This window comes from Sardina pilchardus, chromosome 2, assembly GCF_963854185.1.
Source record: "Sardina pilchardus chromosome 2, fSarPil1.1, whole genome shotgun sequence".
In the NCBI taxonomy this organism is placed as follows: domain Eukaryota; kingdom Metazoa; phylum Chordata; class Actinopteri; order Clupeiformes; family Clupeidae; genus Sardina; species Sardina pilchardus.
In genome coordinates, this window is record NC_084995.1 from 44545409 (window position 1) to 44564220 (window position 18812).

Here is an 18812-nt window from a genome sequence, read left to right on the forward strand (position 1 = left end):
TTCATACACTTGAAATTACACAATCCATAGAGAACCTCAGATTGGCTTACTGGACTGAATGAGAAGGAAGGGTTATTAGGCCTACTTGAAAATAAAATCCTCTCTTCTTCAGGACTAGTGACACTGAAATGGACTTTTGTCTCTAGTGCCACATCCTTGTTATACTCATCACAGCGGGCTGGATGAGCACAGGCTCTTTCTTGTTTTATGATGAGCTAAGTGTTCTCCTTTTTGTCTTCGTCTTGTCTACTGACCGCTTTGTTGGCTTTTTAGGTACATTATGTTCTAATCACATTTAATTTATCATGAATAGTTGGCATAAACAATCTGTCTGACTGTGGTAGCAATCCAGCAAAATTCTGGAAAGTGATTAAGTCACTTAAAGGTGTTTCTTCAACCACTCTTCCTCAACAAATTGTGTTGGATTCTAAAGTGGTAAATGAGAAAATGGATATTTGTTATGCTTTTAATAATCACTTTATCAAATGTGGTGCTCTATTTCATCAACAAAATAGTGTGGGAATGATTCCTTCGAACTCGGACCTTGGATATCACAGAGATGCTTTCTGTAGGCTACTTTTTATTTCTTCAATTTTCTTTGCACTTAATAAAGGTCAAAACCCTAAACTTTTGGTTAGGGAATTGTTTAAAAGACAGCCAAGCAAGCAGTCTTTTTGTTTTTCTTTGTCTCCCCTGTGTCGCTGAGAACATGGAACTCCTTGCAACAGGCTTTGGCCTACAGAGGGGACTCAGTGTGTGGAATGCCTAAGTGTCCATTTGAGATTTACTTCCTAAAGACACTGTTTATGGGCAAAATCATACTGTGCAATGCATATAGTAGCGGAGGGAAAGTCCTGTGCTCTAAGTCAGACAACAAAACGCAAAGAGGCTCTGTTACCAAATGCATTATTTGTGAAGTCTAAGGTCCGCTGTGACGTAGCGTTACGTTTTTATGTGTCTGATGCCGCAAGCCAAGTCAGAATGTAGGTAGTGGTGGTAGGCTACGCGGGTAAAAAGGTTTAGGAACTGCTGATGAAAAACGAGATTTAGCCTCAAGTAAAGTAACACGCCGCATTCTCTGGCAGTAACGGTAACGTTATTAAAATGGGAAGAGTAGCCTAATCAATTAGATTACTTGTTACTGAAAAAGTCAGCTAATGTGTGTGTGTGTGTGTGTGTGTGTGTTTCAGATGGATCCTAAGCTCCTGCTGTTGGCCCTGCTGGGAGTGTTTTCTCTGAGTCGAGCTCAACTCGGTAAGAACACAACGTCCGTCTGCCTTTCATTACACTCTCTCTCTTTCTCTCTCTCTCTCTCATTAAAATTATAACTCAAACACCTAAAGTAAAATAAAAGGCCAATCATTTATGGACCATTAACCTGTTTGTTCTTAAACCTTATTTTCTGACCTGTGGCCAGCCCCGCAAACTGCCTTCAAATCGGGCTTTCACGACAGCAGTGGTTGGCTGCAAAAGTAAAAAATGTCATGCCACGTCTGTCCCTCTAGGCTGTCCTACGACCTGTACAGGAATGGATGTGTGGGCGGCAGTGTTGGCTTTCACAAATATGAACTATGACATAAGTTGTCTGGATGTTAATGATAGTTAGCCTATCACTTGATTGAGGCATTGAAATGTAGCTTATTGGGGGGTAGCATTGCACCATTAGCAGAGGGGTAGAATTGCACCATTTTGCAGACGCTAGCAGTGTAGGCTATGGTGCATGTTCTTATCGTAGTTATAGGGATGTTCGGAACAAAGTTCACTGCAGTTTTGTCATGGCGAAGGCTAGGGTTGCACCATCAAAGATCACAAGCATTCCCCGTTTAGAACTTTCAGCTGCTGTGGTTGCAGCTAGATTGAGCAGCCTGCTGAAGTCAGAACTAAATATGAAGATTGATGAGGAATTTTTCTGGACAGATTCTCAAGTCACTCTAGCATATATAAACAACGAAGCAAGGAGATTCCACATCTTTGTGGCAAATCCTGTTCAGCTTATACGAGAGTACACCAATCCAAGCCAGTGGCATCATGTTGATACTACAGAAGATCCAGCTGATCACGCCTCTAGCACGCATCAGACATGTTAGCATGTCAGCAGCAGACATGACTCCAACACCCATAATTATTAAATCAGCAGCAGACATGACTCCAACACCCATAATTATTAAATCAGCAGCAGACATGACTCCAACACCCATAATTATTAAATCAGCAGCAGACATGACTCCAACACCCATAATTACTTCATGAAATCAGCAGCAGACATGACTCCAACACCCATAATTATTCCATGAAATCAGCAGCAGACATGACTCCAACACCCATAATTATTCCATGAAATCAGCAGCAGACATGACTCCAACACCCATGATTATTAAATCAGCAGCATACAAGACTCCAACGCCCATAATTACTTCATGAAATCAGCAGCAGACATGACTCCAACACCCATAATTATTAAATCAGCAGCAGACATGACTCCAACACCCATAATTATTAAATCAGCAGCAGACATGACTCCAACACCCATAATTATTAAATCAGCAGCAGACATGACTCCAACGCCCATAATTACTTCATGAAATCAGCAGCAGACATGACTCCAAAGTGGTCCTTTACAGTGTGTCAGGATACTGTTTCACTTGTTTCTTTTTTTCTTTTATAAATGTGAGCTATATGACAGAATTGGGTTTGTTATATAGCCTATTCCATCCCATGGTAGGCCTACAGTTTTACTGGTGTATTTGAGAAGCCATTTATATGGCCCTGGTCTGGCACCTTATGTCTCTGTGGAATTGTTTTGAGAGCCTACTGGTATTCAGAATAAAGGAATGTCCATCACATCCAGTGTATGTGAATGTCTTTAAAGTGTAACTCCAGCAAAAATTGACCCTAGGCTTTTCTGCATGAAATCACATCAAACAAGTGTTTCCTTTTGAAAGTCAAGAGGGGTCTTAAGGCATATCTATTCAATATGCATTTCGTTTATTAAGCACTCCTTGGGTTATGGGTTATGGTTTTTCTATTTTTTGTTTTGTTTTTCTTTCATTGATCCTTTGATTGAATTGACATTGTTGTTTCATTATTGGTGTTCTCCTTAATGCAGCCTTACCATACTATTGGTTTTATGATTAATTAAACGACTTATTGTTTATTTGTTATTCTTCTATATATTCATTGTTTATTTGTATTGGGTTATTGTTTGAATTGATTGTTTATTTGTTTGCATTGCTATTCTCCCTACTTTGAAATTGTTCACTGTTAAATTTAATTATTGTATTGTTTTTATTTGTATGTCGCTTTGGACAAAGGCGTCTGCTAAATAGAATAGCCATAACCATAACCATAACTCAGCTCAGCTCTTTTGGGGCAGGCGTGGGGGGAGTGGCGGCACTGTTTCCTTGTGAGAGTTTAGCTCTTTTGGGGCATGCGTAAGAGAGAACCAACAAAGAGCTCACAGCAATCATGGTCCCACTTAGCCTGGATACCTTCTGACTTCGCGGAGAGTCTGGCCTACAGTAGATCCATTGGCAAACGTTTATCTCCTGGTTGGCGGACGCTTGTGGGTCATTCCGTGTCAAATCAGACAAAATCCAGGAAAATGGTTGCAGCACCGACTCGGATTTCCTTCAAAGTTTGTATACACAATGTTTAGGTTCCATAACTAAAATCTGTAAAATATTTTTGTTCAATTCTATTGTTTTCATTGTCTTTTTGCCCTTGCCTTTTTACACTCTCTAAATGACCTTATCTTGGAGGCCATGTTAAGGTACTCATATCTTAAAAAGTATAATTCCTAGCCTGACTAAACTTTATAGAATGGAAGACAAGCATGTTCTCAGTAAGATTCAATGATTAAATGTTTGTGCCACAGTCTCTTTGGTTGTACAGAAGTCCATAGTTTCTGAAAAAACATGCAAAAAAAGTGATATTGAGGGTCTCAAAACTTTTTTATTGGGACACACCTGCCATCAAAGAGTCTTTTCTATAGAAATATAATCCTTTGTTAATGTTGTACCAAAATGTGAAGTCTCCAAATCAAATGAATTTGACAATAATAAGGATAAAACAAGGCATGTTTGTATTTTTGTGTCATTTTCATGCAGCTGAAAAGCTATGTGGGGTAGGTAGTAGGATCATGAAAATCTATGTGGAAATAGAAAAGTATATGGACATGTAGTGTGTAAAGTTCTAATATTGCATCCAAGCCCCGTTCACAGAATAAATGCATGTAGTTACAGGTGTTTTGGTAACACCAGAATAAACATTTACAATAAAAAAAAAGGGAAGTTTGGCACCCCCCTCTGGCGAAACAGTAGCATTTTGCTACTTTTACAAGGCATTAACTCCGGTAGCTATTTGAATGGAATGGAAAGGCTATATTTTACTTCTCGTATTCAAAAAGAAGCAGAAATTCCTAATACCTTGAAATTGAAAAGGATACCAAATACACTGAGTTATGTACTTGAAATTATGTTTTAACGATTAATCTAAAATAGGCCTTTCATTGGTTGGTGGCTGTGAAGTTCTCAAAGGCCTTTTTCAGAAATGTGAAGTGGTTGGAGTTATGGGGTGAAGTAACTCTTTAAGCGGAAGTACGTAGACAGGCGGAGCCAGGCTAGGTCCCACTAGCCAATGTACAGGCTAAGGCTAATAACGTATAGGCTAAGGCTGATAACGTATAGGCTAAGGCTAATGACGTATAGGCTAAGGCTGATAACGTATAGGCTAAGGCTGTTAACGTATAGGCTAAGGCTAATGATGTATAGGCTAAGGCTAATGACGTATAGGCTAAGGCAAATTACATATAGGCTAAGGCTAATAACGTATAGGCTAAGGCTAATAACGTATAGGCTAAGGCTTGTAAAATCTTTCCCTCTCTCTCCAGAGAAGAAGGAGTGCATCAGTGCTACGTCCTGTGGAGCATGTATCCAGCTTGGAGAGAAGTGCGGCTGGTGCACGGGCTCAGTAAGTCCTGCTCTCTCACACACACACACACACACACACACACACACATGCACACACACACAGACTCAAAGCACTATTGTCTAGTCTAAGCAGACCCTGTAAGTCCTACCCCATACACAAAAGAAATATATTGGCCACATACTGTATTTTCAAGATTGTAGGTTAATATATGTCAGAATATATTGAAATATATTTTGAAATATAAGTTGAAAACACATTTAATATAGGGTGAAATATTTTTGAACTATATTTTGAAATACGTTTAAATATAGGGTGAAAATATATTTAAATATAGGGTGACATATTTTGAAATACATTTAAATATAGGGTGAAAATACATGTAAATATGGGATGAAATATATTTTGAAATACATTTTTGAAATATATTTTGAAATACATTTTTGAAATACATATAAATATAGGGTGAAAATATATTTCAATATAGGATGAAATATATTTTGAAATATATTTTTGAAATATATATTTTGAAATACATTTACATATATGGAGAAATATGTTTTCAAATATATTACAATATATGTTGAAATGTGTTTACAAAATATGGTGAAATGTTCTATTTTTAAAATATAAGTGTGTATGGCCAAGTATACTTGCACATACAATGAGTTTGATCTCTGCATGAATTGGTGAGATGTAGCACACATTAACCCACAGAGTGAGCTACCTTGCTTGGTCAGGGATTGAACCGGCAAGCTCTGTTACAAGTCTGAATTCCTAACTAGTAGGCCACAGTAGTCTTACTGAATGTGTTGTGATATATAACTTATATTTTACATATATTCGGCAAATATATGTCAATGAGCAGCGACATACAGACAATGCCTAGTAGTTCTACTAATCCACTTAAAAATCTGTGATTTTTTGTCAGTGCAGCCTCACCTACTGTTTGTATGGAAACTGACTTACTTAAGTTCCTATATTGTTGTTCTTTTTTCTCTTTATATGTATATTTGTGGACCTTAAGTACTGCAAATCCTCAGTTTACATGTTACAATATGTGAATTCAAATATGTGAACATATTTTTACAATGTAGGGTGAAATATATTTTGAAATACATTACAATACTGTATATGGTGAAATATATTTCTAAATGGATTAAAATACAGGGTTAAATATGTTTTGAAATACGTTAAAATATTGGGAGAAATGTTTTGAAATACATGGTAGCCTATACAGTATATTTTCAAAAGATCAGTCAATCAGGTTTCTATGGCCAAGTATACAATACTTGCGTGTACAAGGAATGTGGTCTGAGGTCTGGGTTGAGGACTCTGTGCAGGGAAGTGAAGTTCATCCACATCAAACTCTGTCATCTACTGTATGTTTTTGCGGACCTTGCTTTGTGCACTAGTGGATCAGGAAGGGGCCATGACCTCAACCCAACAGAACACCTTTGGGATGAATTGGACCAGAGACTGAGAGTCAGTGTTCTCGCCCAACATTGCAAATGCGCTTCTGGAAGAATGGTCAAAACTTACCATAAACATACTCCTAAACCTTGTGGAAAGCCTTCCCATAAACATACTCCTAAACCTTATGGAAAGCCTTCCCATAAACACACTCCTGAACCTTGTGGAAAGCCTTCCCAGAAGAGCTTAAGCTGTTATAGCTGCAAAAGGTGAACCAACATCATATTAAACCCTATGGATTAAGAATGGGATGTCCCTTAAATTCATATATGAGTCAAGGCAGGTGACCAAATACTTTTGGCAATATAGTGTATATGTTCTCTGACAGCAATCTGCTTTGCATCATTCATTAATACACAGGATAAGGTGTTGTATGTAAAAAACACATCTCACAAATACATGTGGGACTTGCCTGACCTGAGTCCTGACCTCAACCCAACCCTCAACCACATTCCTTGTATACACAACTATACTTGACCGTTTTTTTTTTTTTAAATATGCCGTATGTTTGCATATATTTTAAAACATGTTTCACCCTACATTTGTAAATATATATGTTTCAAAATATATGTTACAATATATTTTATATTTGTATATATATATTACAACCTCATTCTCTGAATCAAATTCTCAAATGCCTGAGTACATTTATTGAATTAATCTCCATTTTTGTGAAACCATAGACTGCTTTCACCTAAGTAGGTGCATTTTACAAAACTCATTAACCTGTTTTGCAAAACTCAAAACACATCTACATTATAATACACTTCTTAATTATTGATAACCAAACAACACAGAAAGTGAACACAATTAGAGCACAGTTGTCCCCATTTGAACACTGATGAAGGCGTAAGCCGAAACGTTGGGAATAAAAAATCTTTAAGTTCCGAGTGTGCCACGACACTTCTGTTTATAGTTAACCTTTACCGCTGTGAGCACCTCACAAGGTGTGCGTTTACTCATTCAAACGAACCCATTTGAACCCTACCACTCAAAATTGATAACACTTGTGTCTCATGATGTGACAACCAATATAAGTCAGTACAGAATTTACAGTAAACAGTAGTTTCAATGAACAAAAACCAGAGACGCATGGGGCAAGTGTGTGTTAGAGGTGGTATACAAGGAAGAGGAGGGGGAAGGTAGGAGGAAGGGTAGGAAGACAAAGAGTCCTAAGAGTCCCAATACAGTAAATGATGACAGTCTGCCTGTCCCAATACAGTACACACATCACAACACATTCAGTAAGACTGCTGTGGCCTACTGGTTAGGGATTCAGATTTGTAACCAAAAGGTTGCCGGTTCAATTCCTGACCAAGCAAGGTAGCTCACTGCTGTGGGTTAATGTGTGCTACATCTCACTAATTCATGCAGAGACCAAATTCATTGTATGTGCAAGTAAAATTTCACCATATTTTTTAAACACATTTCAACATATATTGTAATATATTTCAAAACATATTTCACCATATATTTCACCCTATATTTAAATGTATTTAGAAATATATTTCACCTTATATTTAAATGTATTGTCGACTTACATTTTGAAATATTTTTGAAATATATTTCACCCTTTATTTAAATGTATGTAGAAATATATTTTAAAAATGTATTTCAAAATATATGTCACCCTATATTTGAATGTGTTTTCAACTTATATTCTAAATGTATTTAGAAATATATTTCAAAATATATTCTGACATGTTTTAGCATACAATCTTGAAAATATATGCCCAATATATTTATTTTGTGTATGGGTACAGCGGTGTGCAATTAAACATATTTCACCTGCGCAAATATATGTCAAATATAAGTAAATTTATATCACAATATATTTCAAATATATTTCAGAATATGTTCTTATAAGCTGTCTGAAAGACAAATATATTGTAATATATTCAACATATATTTCATACACCCAAAAATATATCAAAATATATTTATTTTGTGTATGGGACTATAACACACACACACACGCACACACACAGACCTAAAGCACTATTGTCTAGTCTAACCAGACCCTGTAAGTCCTGCTCTAACACACACACACACACTCACACTCTCCCTTCTGTTGTGTCTGTTCTGCTGTAGTACTTCCCACGTTGTTATGAGCTGCGCATCCTGACCCCGTGGTGGAGATGTGATAACATCGAGAACCCCCGAGGATCTCTGCAGATCACACAGAACAAGAAGGTGACCGACCGCAAGGACAAGGACAAGGCAGAGAAACTGAAACCTGACGAGATCACCCAGATCCAGCCGCAGAAACTCAGCCTCAATCTGAGATCAGGTGACGAAGCACCATCTACTTAGGGTCTGGTAGCCACGCCCTCTACCATCTACTTACGGTCTGGAAGCCACACCCCCTACCATGTTCTTAGGGTCTGGTCATGGAGGTATTATAAGAACTGGAGAAAGTAAACAAGTCCCGCCCCCACTCATTTCAATGGGAATGCTAGGCTAGTGAAAAGTGCCAAAATTGAACGTTTTTTTTTTACTTCAACATGGCGTTTCAAAGGGCTTGTTTCCGGTGCCGTTTTACTTAGCCAATGAAGTGCCAGGTTACTGATTGACGTAAGGCACAGACGAAGAGCTCGTGCCCACACTAAGCTCGTGCATGAGCTGAGAGTGGAACAGTCACCAATCAGCATGAGGAGAAATCGGGAGAAATGGCACCGGACATGATGTATTTCTGGAAAATGGCGACGAGGAAGTGCCTTGCTAATCGGCGAAGCTAATCAGTCAAATCCTGACCCCCTGGGTCTGGTAGCCACACCCTCTACCATCTTCTTAGGGTCTGGTAGCCACGCCCTCTACCATTTATTTAGGGTCTGGTAGCCACGCCCTCTACCATGTACTTAGGGTGTGGTAGCCACACCCTCTACCATCTTCTTAGGGTCTAGAAACCACACCCCCTACCATCTTCTTAGGGTCTGGTAGCCACACCCTCTACCATCTTCTTGGGGTCTGGTAGCCACGCCCTCTACCATCTATTTAGGGTCTGGTAGCCACGCCCTCTACCATTTAAGGCGTGTTCAAGTTCAACTCCAAATGACCTCTTGTAGCAGCGAGAGCTGCCGGTGGCAGCAGGGGAGGGGATACAAACGCTGCTATGAAGTTGTACCAGAGAATGTCTAATAAGGGGAGAAGGACCACTAGCGAAATACTTCCGCATGGTACTGCAACTAGAGGGCGATCGCGAGCAAGTGATGAATGAATGGGTGGCAATGGAGCTGAACCCCCCAGTACCACATTTGTCTTTATATAATTTTTTCTCCTGAAATTGCATTAATGCATGCGATGCAGGATAACTTGACTTGACAATTAGCTGACCAATGCAATTTTCTATATGTGTTGTTATTCCTAAAAACCCTTTCAAAGTTTTCATGTCACGTGACACAAGCGAACCACTTTACGGCCATAGACCTAAAAGAAGGTTCAGCTTCACGACGGTCGTAGTCGGTCGCGATTGTCGCGAGCATCGATGAGCTAAATGCTAGCATGTTACAGGGAAAACGGCCCATCCTATGAAAAGCAGAAAGGACATGAGTGACTTTTTATTTCATTTCCAGTGGAAAACCCATACTCAGGTAGCTACTACGACAATGTACATTAAGAAATGAAGTTGTCAACTGTGAAAAAAACGAGTTCTAGCCGCTTAGCCCCATAGACCACAATTCATTTATCACTTGCTCGGCAACGCCCCTAGCGGAATTTCAACAGATTGCAGGAACAATCCGGTACAATGGAGTTAATAGGAAGTGGACCGGCTCTCCCTAAAGGGGCTCTGGTTGTACACTCTCTACTTCCCGTAGTCTAGACTTGACCATGTGACGAATCACTAGGCACGGGCCCGCACGGACCCGCACGGACCCGCACGGACCCTTGTGGATATGAGGAGGCATCTAAACACTTGCACATACGTCAGGGATGTAAAAGCCAATTAGGGCAAAGACCTGACGTCATGAAGGCAGGGTCTAGGCTCCGCTGCGCTCCGCAGTACCTCCAAAGCTGCTGCTCCGCTGCGAAGCAGCTGCCTGGCCACGCCTTGCTCCCGCGATAAGTTGAGGCCATGTGATACCGACTGCCGAGTCGAAAACACACCCATCTAGACCATCGTGGACAGATTTTTGTGCTGCGCAGCCATCTTGAACGCGCCTTTATTTACGGTCTGGTAGCCACGCCCCCAACAAGCTACCTGGGGTCAGGTAGCCACGCCCCTTTTCAGAATCAGAATTAGCTTTATTGCCCAATTTGACTCCGGTCAATCTTTGCTTTCAAAGTACAACACTCAAACAAATAAAATATAAAAGAACTAGAAAAGCACTCAGAGACTGCAGACCTCCACCGAGCGAAAACATAACCGCCTCCTGGATCCAAATGGTGATACAGATCACTTTCTTCCTTGGGTCATTTCAGACCTTCCCTGAAAATTTAATCTAAATCCATCCATAACTTTTTGAGTTATCTTGCAAACAGACAAACAAACAGACAGACAAACAAACAAACAAACCCTGATGAAAACATAACCTCCTTGCGGAGGAAAATTTAGCCGCAAGTGGCAATGGCGGGCTCAAGCATGTGCAGTCCGCGACCCATAACATTTCGGAATCTGACAAAACACTGTGGTGCATTTGCCAAATGCACATACTGTATCTGGGCCCGTATTCACAAAGAATTTTAAGGCTAAAAGTAGCTCCAAACGAATTTAGGAGAAGCTCCAAAAAATAATGGGTATGTCACTCCTAACTTTAGGACTCCTATTTTTTCTCGGTAAAAGTAATTCACAAAGCATTTTAAGCCTAAAAGTAGCTTCTAAGTCTAGGACAGCTTAAAATAAGTTGAGAGGACTCCTAACTCACTAAGACCTATTCACAAACCGCTTTTAGTGGCATTTCACGCCGCAATGTAGTGGAATGAACGTGCGGTTACAGGAGCTGTCATGCGAGGGAATAATTGTGCATTGCAACTAAAGGCTGGCTTACATTGCACGATTTTGGTCTGTTTTAACAGTCGGCGACTACTTTTCCAATCTTAGCGGTTTTAAGTCCGTCGGAGTCAGTCTTTTTCTAGTTTTGCCGTTACGACAATATCAAACATGTTTGATATTATCGTAAGTCTTTTCAGTCGTGGCTCATGCAAATAGTGACGTGAACATTAAAAACCAATAGTGACCTCGGTCGACGAACACGAAAACGGAAGGGGCAAAATAGGCGACAGCTGTAGCCTGTATGATTACTTGTTATTTAATTTCTTATAATTTATTAGTCGGCTATTCTACGTGACAGAACAACTCTATATCTGTTAGCGATGTCACACTATCAAACAATGCTGCAGAAACGCGAAAAAATTACTTTGATATGAGTAGCCTATCATGTGAGTTCCTGTTGATGATGACGTATAGCCTAGTGCACGATGGAAATAATTTGAAGGAATCTAGCAGCAGTCTTGTAAATATACCACAGTCTTTGCAAAATCCTAATCTGAGACTGGCCTGTGACTAGTCTGTGACTAAAAACTCAATGAATCGTCTTTAGATGTGAGAGGGTCTGAGACTGTAGTCTTTCAAAAATCTTTTCCAAATCTTTGCAAAGTCTGGCAATGTAAGGTAAGGGATACAATAACGCCACCAACAATCAAAACCACCACTGCATCTAAACTAAATGCAATGTCTCATAGTAGGCCTAAATTAAATTACATTGTTTATCCTCTTTGGAAATAGGCTACATGCTTTCATACAGATTAATTTAAAACATGTTGCAAAGATACTGCTCCAGTCCCTGTTTCATTATGCTCCTAGGCTTGCTTTAGACTACTCTTTATTAATTTAGGCTATGCCCATTTATTCATCATCTTCCATCCTTCACAGCCCAACATAGCGCACACCTTCTCACCAGCTAAGACCTGACACCTGTCACTCAACTCGTTATCGTAGGGGAGGTTTCTGTCATCATTCCCGCGTTATAATCATCAGCCAATCAAGGTGGTAACTTTATTCAAGCTTGTGCATGACTAATGATGTCAACCATAGCAACGAAGACTCCCTTTTAGTTTAGGAGTTGTCGTTTCTACTAAAAGTAGGTCTGAAAGGCTTTGTGAATAACTTTTAAGAGAAAACTCCTAGCTCAAAAATTTTAGTGTGATTTAGGAGTACTCTTAGTGCTAAGATAAAAATCTTTGTGACGGACCCTGGTTAGCAGTTTAGGCATGTGGATATCATCAGATTTAACATGTGGACAGTGTTGGAAAAGTTCACTTTCTACATGAACTAGTTCAGTTCATTGTTCACAAATTTTAAAATGAACTAGTTCAGTTCATAGTTCATAATTCCAAATTATGAGAGAGAGCGCAGACCTGCGCCTGTATAGACCTCTGAAGTTCGCCTACAAAAAAGCTACCATCTTTGCCCATATAAGGAGTTACGGTATCTGACGATTTTTCCTATGGGAAATTAACATGGGGATTTGGTATTATCACACCTGTTAAACTCTCGCGGGGATGACAAAATCGGAAATTCAGGTGTTTTCCTGAACACACATTTGTCCTCTGCCTTCGAGAGGAATCTGTAATCTCTGGTACGCGAAGGCGGCAGACTTTGATTTTTGCTACCCCAGAGCTAACTTGCTATGCAACTTGCCATTAAGTTAGTTAGCCAGTTAGCTCTGGGGTTGCAAAAATGAAAGTGTGCCGACTTCACGTACCGGAGATCACAGTATGCACAAGAAGGCAGAGGACAAAAGTGTGTTCAGGAAAACGTCTTTATTTAAGACTATATCGTCCCCGCGGGAGTTTAACAGGTGCGATAATTCAAAATCCCCATGTTATTTTCCCATAGGAGAAATCGCCAGATACCGAATCTCAAAGATGGCAGCTTTTTTGTAGGCGAACTTCAGAGGTCTATTGTTCTTCCTAGGTTGTCATACATTTGAACCTAAACTAATCTGATCCCCACCACGTGGCCATACCATGCCATTACACCACTAAGCGAAACACATTAACGGCATTAATTATTCCTTCCTTGGGTCATGTCTGACCTTCCCTGAAAATTTAATCGAAATCCATCCATTCCTTTTTGAGTTATCTTGCTAACAGACAGACAGACAAACAAACAGACAGACAAACAAACGATGAAAACTAACCTCCTTGGCGGAGGTAATGAGCAAACAGACATTTCAAACAAACAGGAACAACATCACGCAAGCATGCTGTTTTCCCTTGAACTGAAACCGGAGTTTTCCCACATATACGTTGGCCTAAGTTTTCCAAAATAATTGTGTGATAATCTGTGATAAAACCTCCGTTTTCATGTAAGCTAAATGAAAGGCCAAACTGCATGGAAGTAATATGAATTCATAGCCACAGCGTTTCTGTTGCAAGTGTGATCAGATGACATGAGCAGTGTTGCCAGATTGGGTTGACTGATTTCCGCCCAATCACCCCGCCGTCTTCAGCAAAAAAACGCCCGATGACGCTTCTCTCATAGAGAACCATTGAACTCAAAATGTTATTTACCCACATATAAAAGAAGCCCAATTGGGCGGGCACCCCCCCAATCTGGCAACACTGGACATGAGACGAGGCAACTGTTGCTCATCTGTCCATCATCGTATAAAGCCCGCCCTGACAATTTGATTGGTCCTAACTGATCTGTACAGAGCATAGCCCCAATCATGGAGGTATTATAAAAACTGGAGAGAGTGAACAAGTCCCGCCCCCATTCATTTCAATGGGAATGCTAGGCTAGTGAAAATTGCCAAAATTGAACGATTTTTTCAGGCTTCAACATGGCGTTTCAAGGGGCTTGTTTCCGGTGCCGTTTTACTTAGCCAATTAAGTGCCAGGTTACCGATTGACGTAAGGTACAGAAGGAGAGCTCGTGCCCACACTAAGCTCGTGCATGAGCTGAGAGTGGAACAGCCACATGATGTATTTCTGGAAAATGGCGACGAGGAAGTACCTTGCTAATCGGCGAAGCTAATCAGTCAAATCCTGACCCCCTGCCCCAATAGCCTAGAAATCTAGACGCCCCTACCGGCAGCAAATGTAATTTGGCTGGCGGGGCAGTCTAGCAACGCTCCGTAGAACAAGGAGCTGAGAAATGGAAAATAAAAGCGGGCCAATCACAGCGTGTATAGAGTCAGTGGGTGGGCTTAACATAATGGTGACTGACATGCGACCAGAAGTTGTGACGGTAACGCATCCTGTTATTTGAAAACAAGAAGATGATTCGTTTAGCGTTATCCTATTGCGTGGAGAGGGAAGGTTACGCATCCTGCTACTTGAAAACAAGAAGATGATTCGTTTAGCGTTATCCTATTGCGGGGAGGGAATTTGAAAGACAACTGTTTATCCCACCCCTCCGATTGAGTCCTGTCTACGGTGAGTGTCCAGACCCTACATCTTGATGTGGGTCTGGCTCGTCAGGCTATAGCCCCAACGGAGAGAGGTCAGACCAAACTTCCCGCCCTCAAATGTTGTGGGCAAATGTGTTCTTAAAGGAATAGTTCGGAATTTTGGACATAGGACCTCATTTCCAACTTTACGGAAGTGATATAGGTCGGTGGAGACCGTTTTTATCGCGTTTAACCCCTTCCTTCAGTTGCAGCGTCCCCCTTTGCTAACGCTGGTTCTTATCTAACGCATTTCTACGGTAACATCAGTCTGACATCAACAACAGTCTTACTCACTCCACCGCACACCCGAGACAAGTCAATTAAAACGTCAGACTATCGATATACGTGTCCGTGTTGATAGAATAATTTTAGAAATAAAACTAACCTTGCAACTCAATGATTTATTACATTTTGAGGGACTAGTTTCTCAATATCAATCCGCCACTGCCATACAGGGAACAAAGTAGTCTATTGCAATGCGATGCAAGGTTAGTTTTATTTCTAACATTGTTCTATCAACACAGGCATGTGCATTGATAGTCTGACGTTATCATTTATTTGTTTCGGGTGTTCTGTGGAGTGTTTTCAGTGGCAGGCTGGATGTTACCGTTGACTTGCGTTATCTCGGCACCTAGGTTAGCACTAGATGAACGCTGCAACTCAAGGAAGGGCAGAAATTCACAGAAAATGGTCTTCACCGATCTATATCACCCCGACTAAGTTGGAAATAAGGTCCTATGTCCAAAATTCCGAACTATTCCTTCCAGCGATTTTCAGTGCAGAGCGCTCCATACTGCCAGACGTTTTACAGCATTTTGACTGTTTTTCCAAGATCCACCGAACGGTGAGCTTTATCACTATGTAAACACCGAAGGTACCAAATGAAATGACAGAGTAGACTCTCTTCTTTCACCAGGAAAAAACGGTTTGTTTCTATCGTTTTCCGTTCTTTAGTAATTGTCAGTAGAACATGGGTTAGTTTTGCTAAAAAACACCTGTTTTTGACCAAAAAGTGGAGAAAACGATCTTTTAGTGAAAATCAACTTTTTAACGTTATCGTTTCAGTAGTATGTCAACCACGATTGCACTGTTATCAAAGTAAGTGTCTCTGCTGTTATCTCGTCAGTCTCGTCAAGGTTGCTATATGGACTCTGATGGTCGCTATAGACTCTGAACAGGACGGTAGACTTAAGCTAGCACTAGCAAAGTTGTTGTTAGTCTATATAGCAATATCCAATGTAAATGGATCATACCGTTCGCGTTCGATCTTCAGTGCATTTGCTTGTTGTATATGTCTCTGCATGTGCAATCTAGGCAGATACTAATCATCCAAATGGCACTGCTGCCATCTAGCGGTTTGGATCGCTAGTACAGCCTGTTTACAAGCCTGAAACTCTGTCAGATCGTTCCCAAGTCTATAGACGTCAATGGCAGTCAATGAGTTAAAGCTTCCCAATTTAGAATCATCAGCATCTTGGTGTCATAAATCTAACTTTGACATAAATCAGATCAATCGTCTTGGAGAAGTGTGTAAAAATGGATCATCAACAAGCTATCTAGCTCACACTAGCACACAACCTGAACATCATTGTTCTCAGCTACTCCCTCTGTTCGCTGATTGGACCTGCAAATTTTGGTCGGAGAAAAGATGTGAATATAGCGCAGACCCAGACAATGTACTGAAGGGAAATGAAAATTGAGCAGAAGTACATTGGAAGGCGGAGCCAAGCTAGTGGCTAATGGCACGCATACAAATGTTGTTTGTAGGGAGTTACATACACCTACCAAATGTGCTGTGTGTAGCTGAAAGTATATGCCAACAACAAGTCGCAGTGAAATACGGGGGCGCTATGGAGTTCCTGGGCCACACCAAGCCTTTATCCCTGTGTACTACAGTACACACACTCATATGTAATACTTCCCCATTGGCTGTGTGGTTTCAGGAGAGGCTCAGAAGTTCTGGCTGAAGTTCAGACACGCTGTGGACTCCCCTCTGCTGTCTGAGGTGATCCTGGAGAACAGTAAGCTTCCTGAGGACGTGTCCATCGCCTACGTCTCCCACTGCAAGAATGGAGTGGACTATACTGGGGAGGACGGACGCAAGTGCTCCAACATCTCCATCGGAGACGAGGTGGGATGCACTCTCTCGCTCTTACATTCACACACACACACACACACACACACACACACACACACACTCATTCACACTTAACCCTATGAGCCCGACGGACGGGAAGTGCGTCAAAAAACACACCCATTCTTCTCTACATTGCTCCGCGATTATTACAGCGAGATGAGACCTTGCACGAAAGAGCAGAACCGGGGCTTTCCAACGAGACTAGACACTTGTCTGTACGATCAAGTATGACAATAAAATAAAATCATGAAGTTAAATCAAAGTATATATTTACAGTCTATATTGCTCTGCATTCACCCAGGCATCCAGTGCTCTCGCTTGAATTACTCACAAACCCGGTATCTCACAAACATGACACGCATATCAGATGAAAGAGGAGAAACAGAGCTTTCCATTGGTACCAAAGACATCGATCCTTTTGTGTTATAAAAACAGACGAAGTGACAAACAAATCATAATGTCATATAGCTTCGGCTACCATTACTCTCATTTGATTTACTCGTGAAACCGCCATCAGAAAGATATGGCACACATGTCAGATGAAAGAGGAGAGCTAGACCCAGATAGCAATTTCCTTTGGGCCGGATCCGCATGAAAGCCTTTAGATCCGTATGTAGCGGACCTACGGTATCTGACTGTGGGCCAGATGTGGCCCACACACAATAAGCGGACCCGTATTGCAGATCCGTACAACACAGAATAAGTGGACCCGTGTCACACACAATAAACGGAACCATATTGCAGATCCGTACCACACACAAGAAGTGGACCCGTACCACACACAAGAGGCGGACCCGTATTGCAGATCCGTACAACACAGAATAAGAGGACCCGTGCCACACACACACAATAAAAGGACCCGTATTGCAGATCCGTACCACACACAAGAAGCAGACCCGTACCACACACAAGAGGCAGACCCGTATTCATTGGTTTCATCAGGTCCCTTTGCACAGGTGTATCAATCACCATGCAGTCTGCATTGATAATCAAGGTGCTTCATTTTATACACCTGTGGAAAGGGACCTGATGAAACCCATGAATTGCAGATCCGTATACCACACAACGGTAGAGCGGTAGATAAAACAGAGTGGCGACACTCCCATAGACCTCCGTAGGAAAAAATGGCAGTGCTTTTTCCAGGCTATTTCCTCGTTATAGGACTTTTGGAACTATTTACAGCCAATATCTTAGTCAGTAGTTAATGAGTTAATTTATTACACCTTCCAGCATCTAGAAGTACATCCCACCCTCCTGGAATTCAGCCATTCAGCGCAGGTTTTTTGGAACTTTTGATCGCGTGGCGGCGACATCAAAGCGTGTCGCAACTCTCTCTGCTCTCTCTATGGCTCTGCCACACACAAGAAGCAGACCCGTACCACACACAATAAGCGGACCCGTATTGCAGATCCGTACAACACACAAGAAGCGGACCTGTACGGGTTCGCTTACTGTGTGTGGTACGGATCTGCAATACAGTTCCGCCTCTTATGTGTGGTACGGGTCCGCTTATAGGGCTCGGGATCATGACGTGAAAACTTTGCGGGCACAGCACAGCTAATACTATATTTCTGCTTCTTGTCTTCTGCATCTGAATGAATGGACATCACGTTCAGTGCGCTACCAACATGGCGGCAATATTCCTAGAATGCAAGTCGTGTGCCCGAGCCCTATTGTGTGTGGTACGGATCTGCAATGCGGTTCCGCCTCTTATGTGTGGTATGGGTCCGCTTCTTGTGTGTGGTACGGATCTGCAATGCAGGTCCCATATCACATATGACTTTAAGCAGACATTCACAACATCCCCAACTGGTCACCACTATAAAAAAACTTTGCAGAAGAATTAAGGATGCTTATCACAATTTTATGACTTTATAAACCTC

The 18812-nt window shown here is 41.2% G+C and overlaps 1 protein-coding gene across 3 annotated transcripts in view; it reads left to right on the forward strand.

Moving 5' to 3' along the window:
* The first annotated feature begins 938 nt into the window (after positions 1 to 938).
* LOC134075214 (integrin beta-1-like) overlaps positions 939 to 18812 on the forward strand; it is a 36107-nt gene continuing 18233 nt past the window's right edge. For all 3 annotated transcript variants that reach the window (XM_062530748.1, XM_062530749.1, XM_062530750.1), the window contains exons 1-5: positions 939 to 1090; positions 1191 to 1254; positions 4889 to 4968; positions 8491 to 8689; positions 16736 to 16923. In XM_062530748.1, coding sequence (XP_062386732.1) covers positions 1191 to 1254; positions 4889 to 4968; positions 8491 to 8689; positions 16736 to 16923 — 531 coding nt within the window. In that variant the 5' untranslated portion in view covers positions 939 to 1090. The remainder of the gene's footprint in view (positions 1091 to 1190; positions 1255 to 4888; positions 4969 to 8490; positions 8690 to 16735; positions 16924 to 18812) is intronic.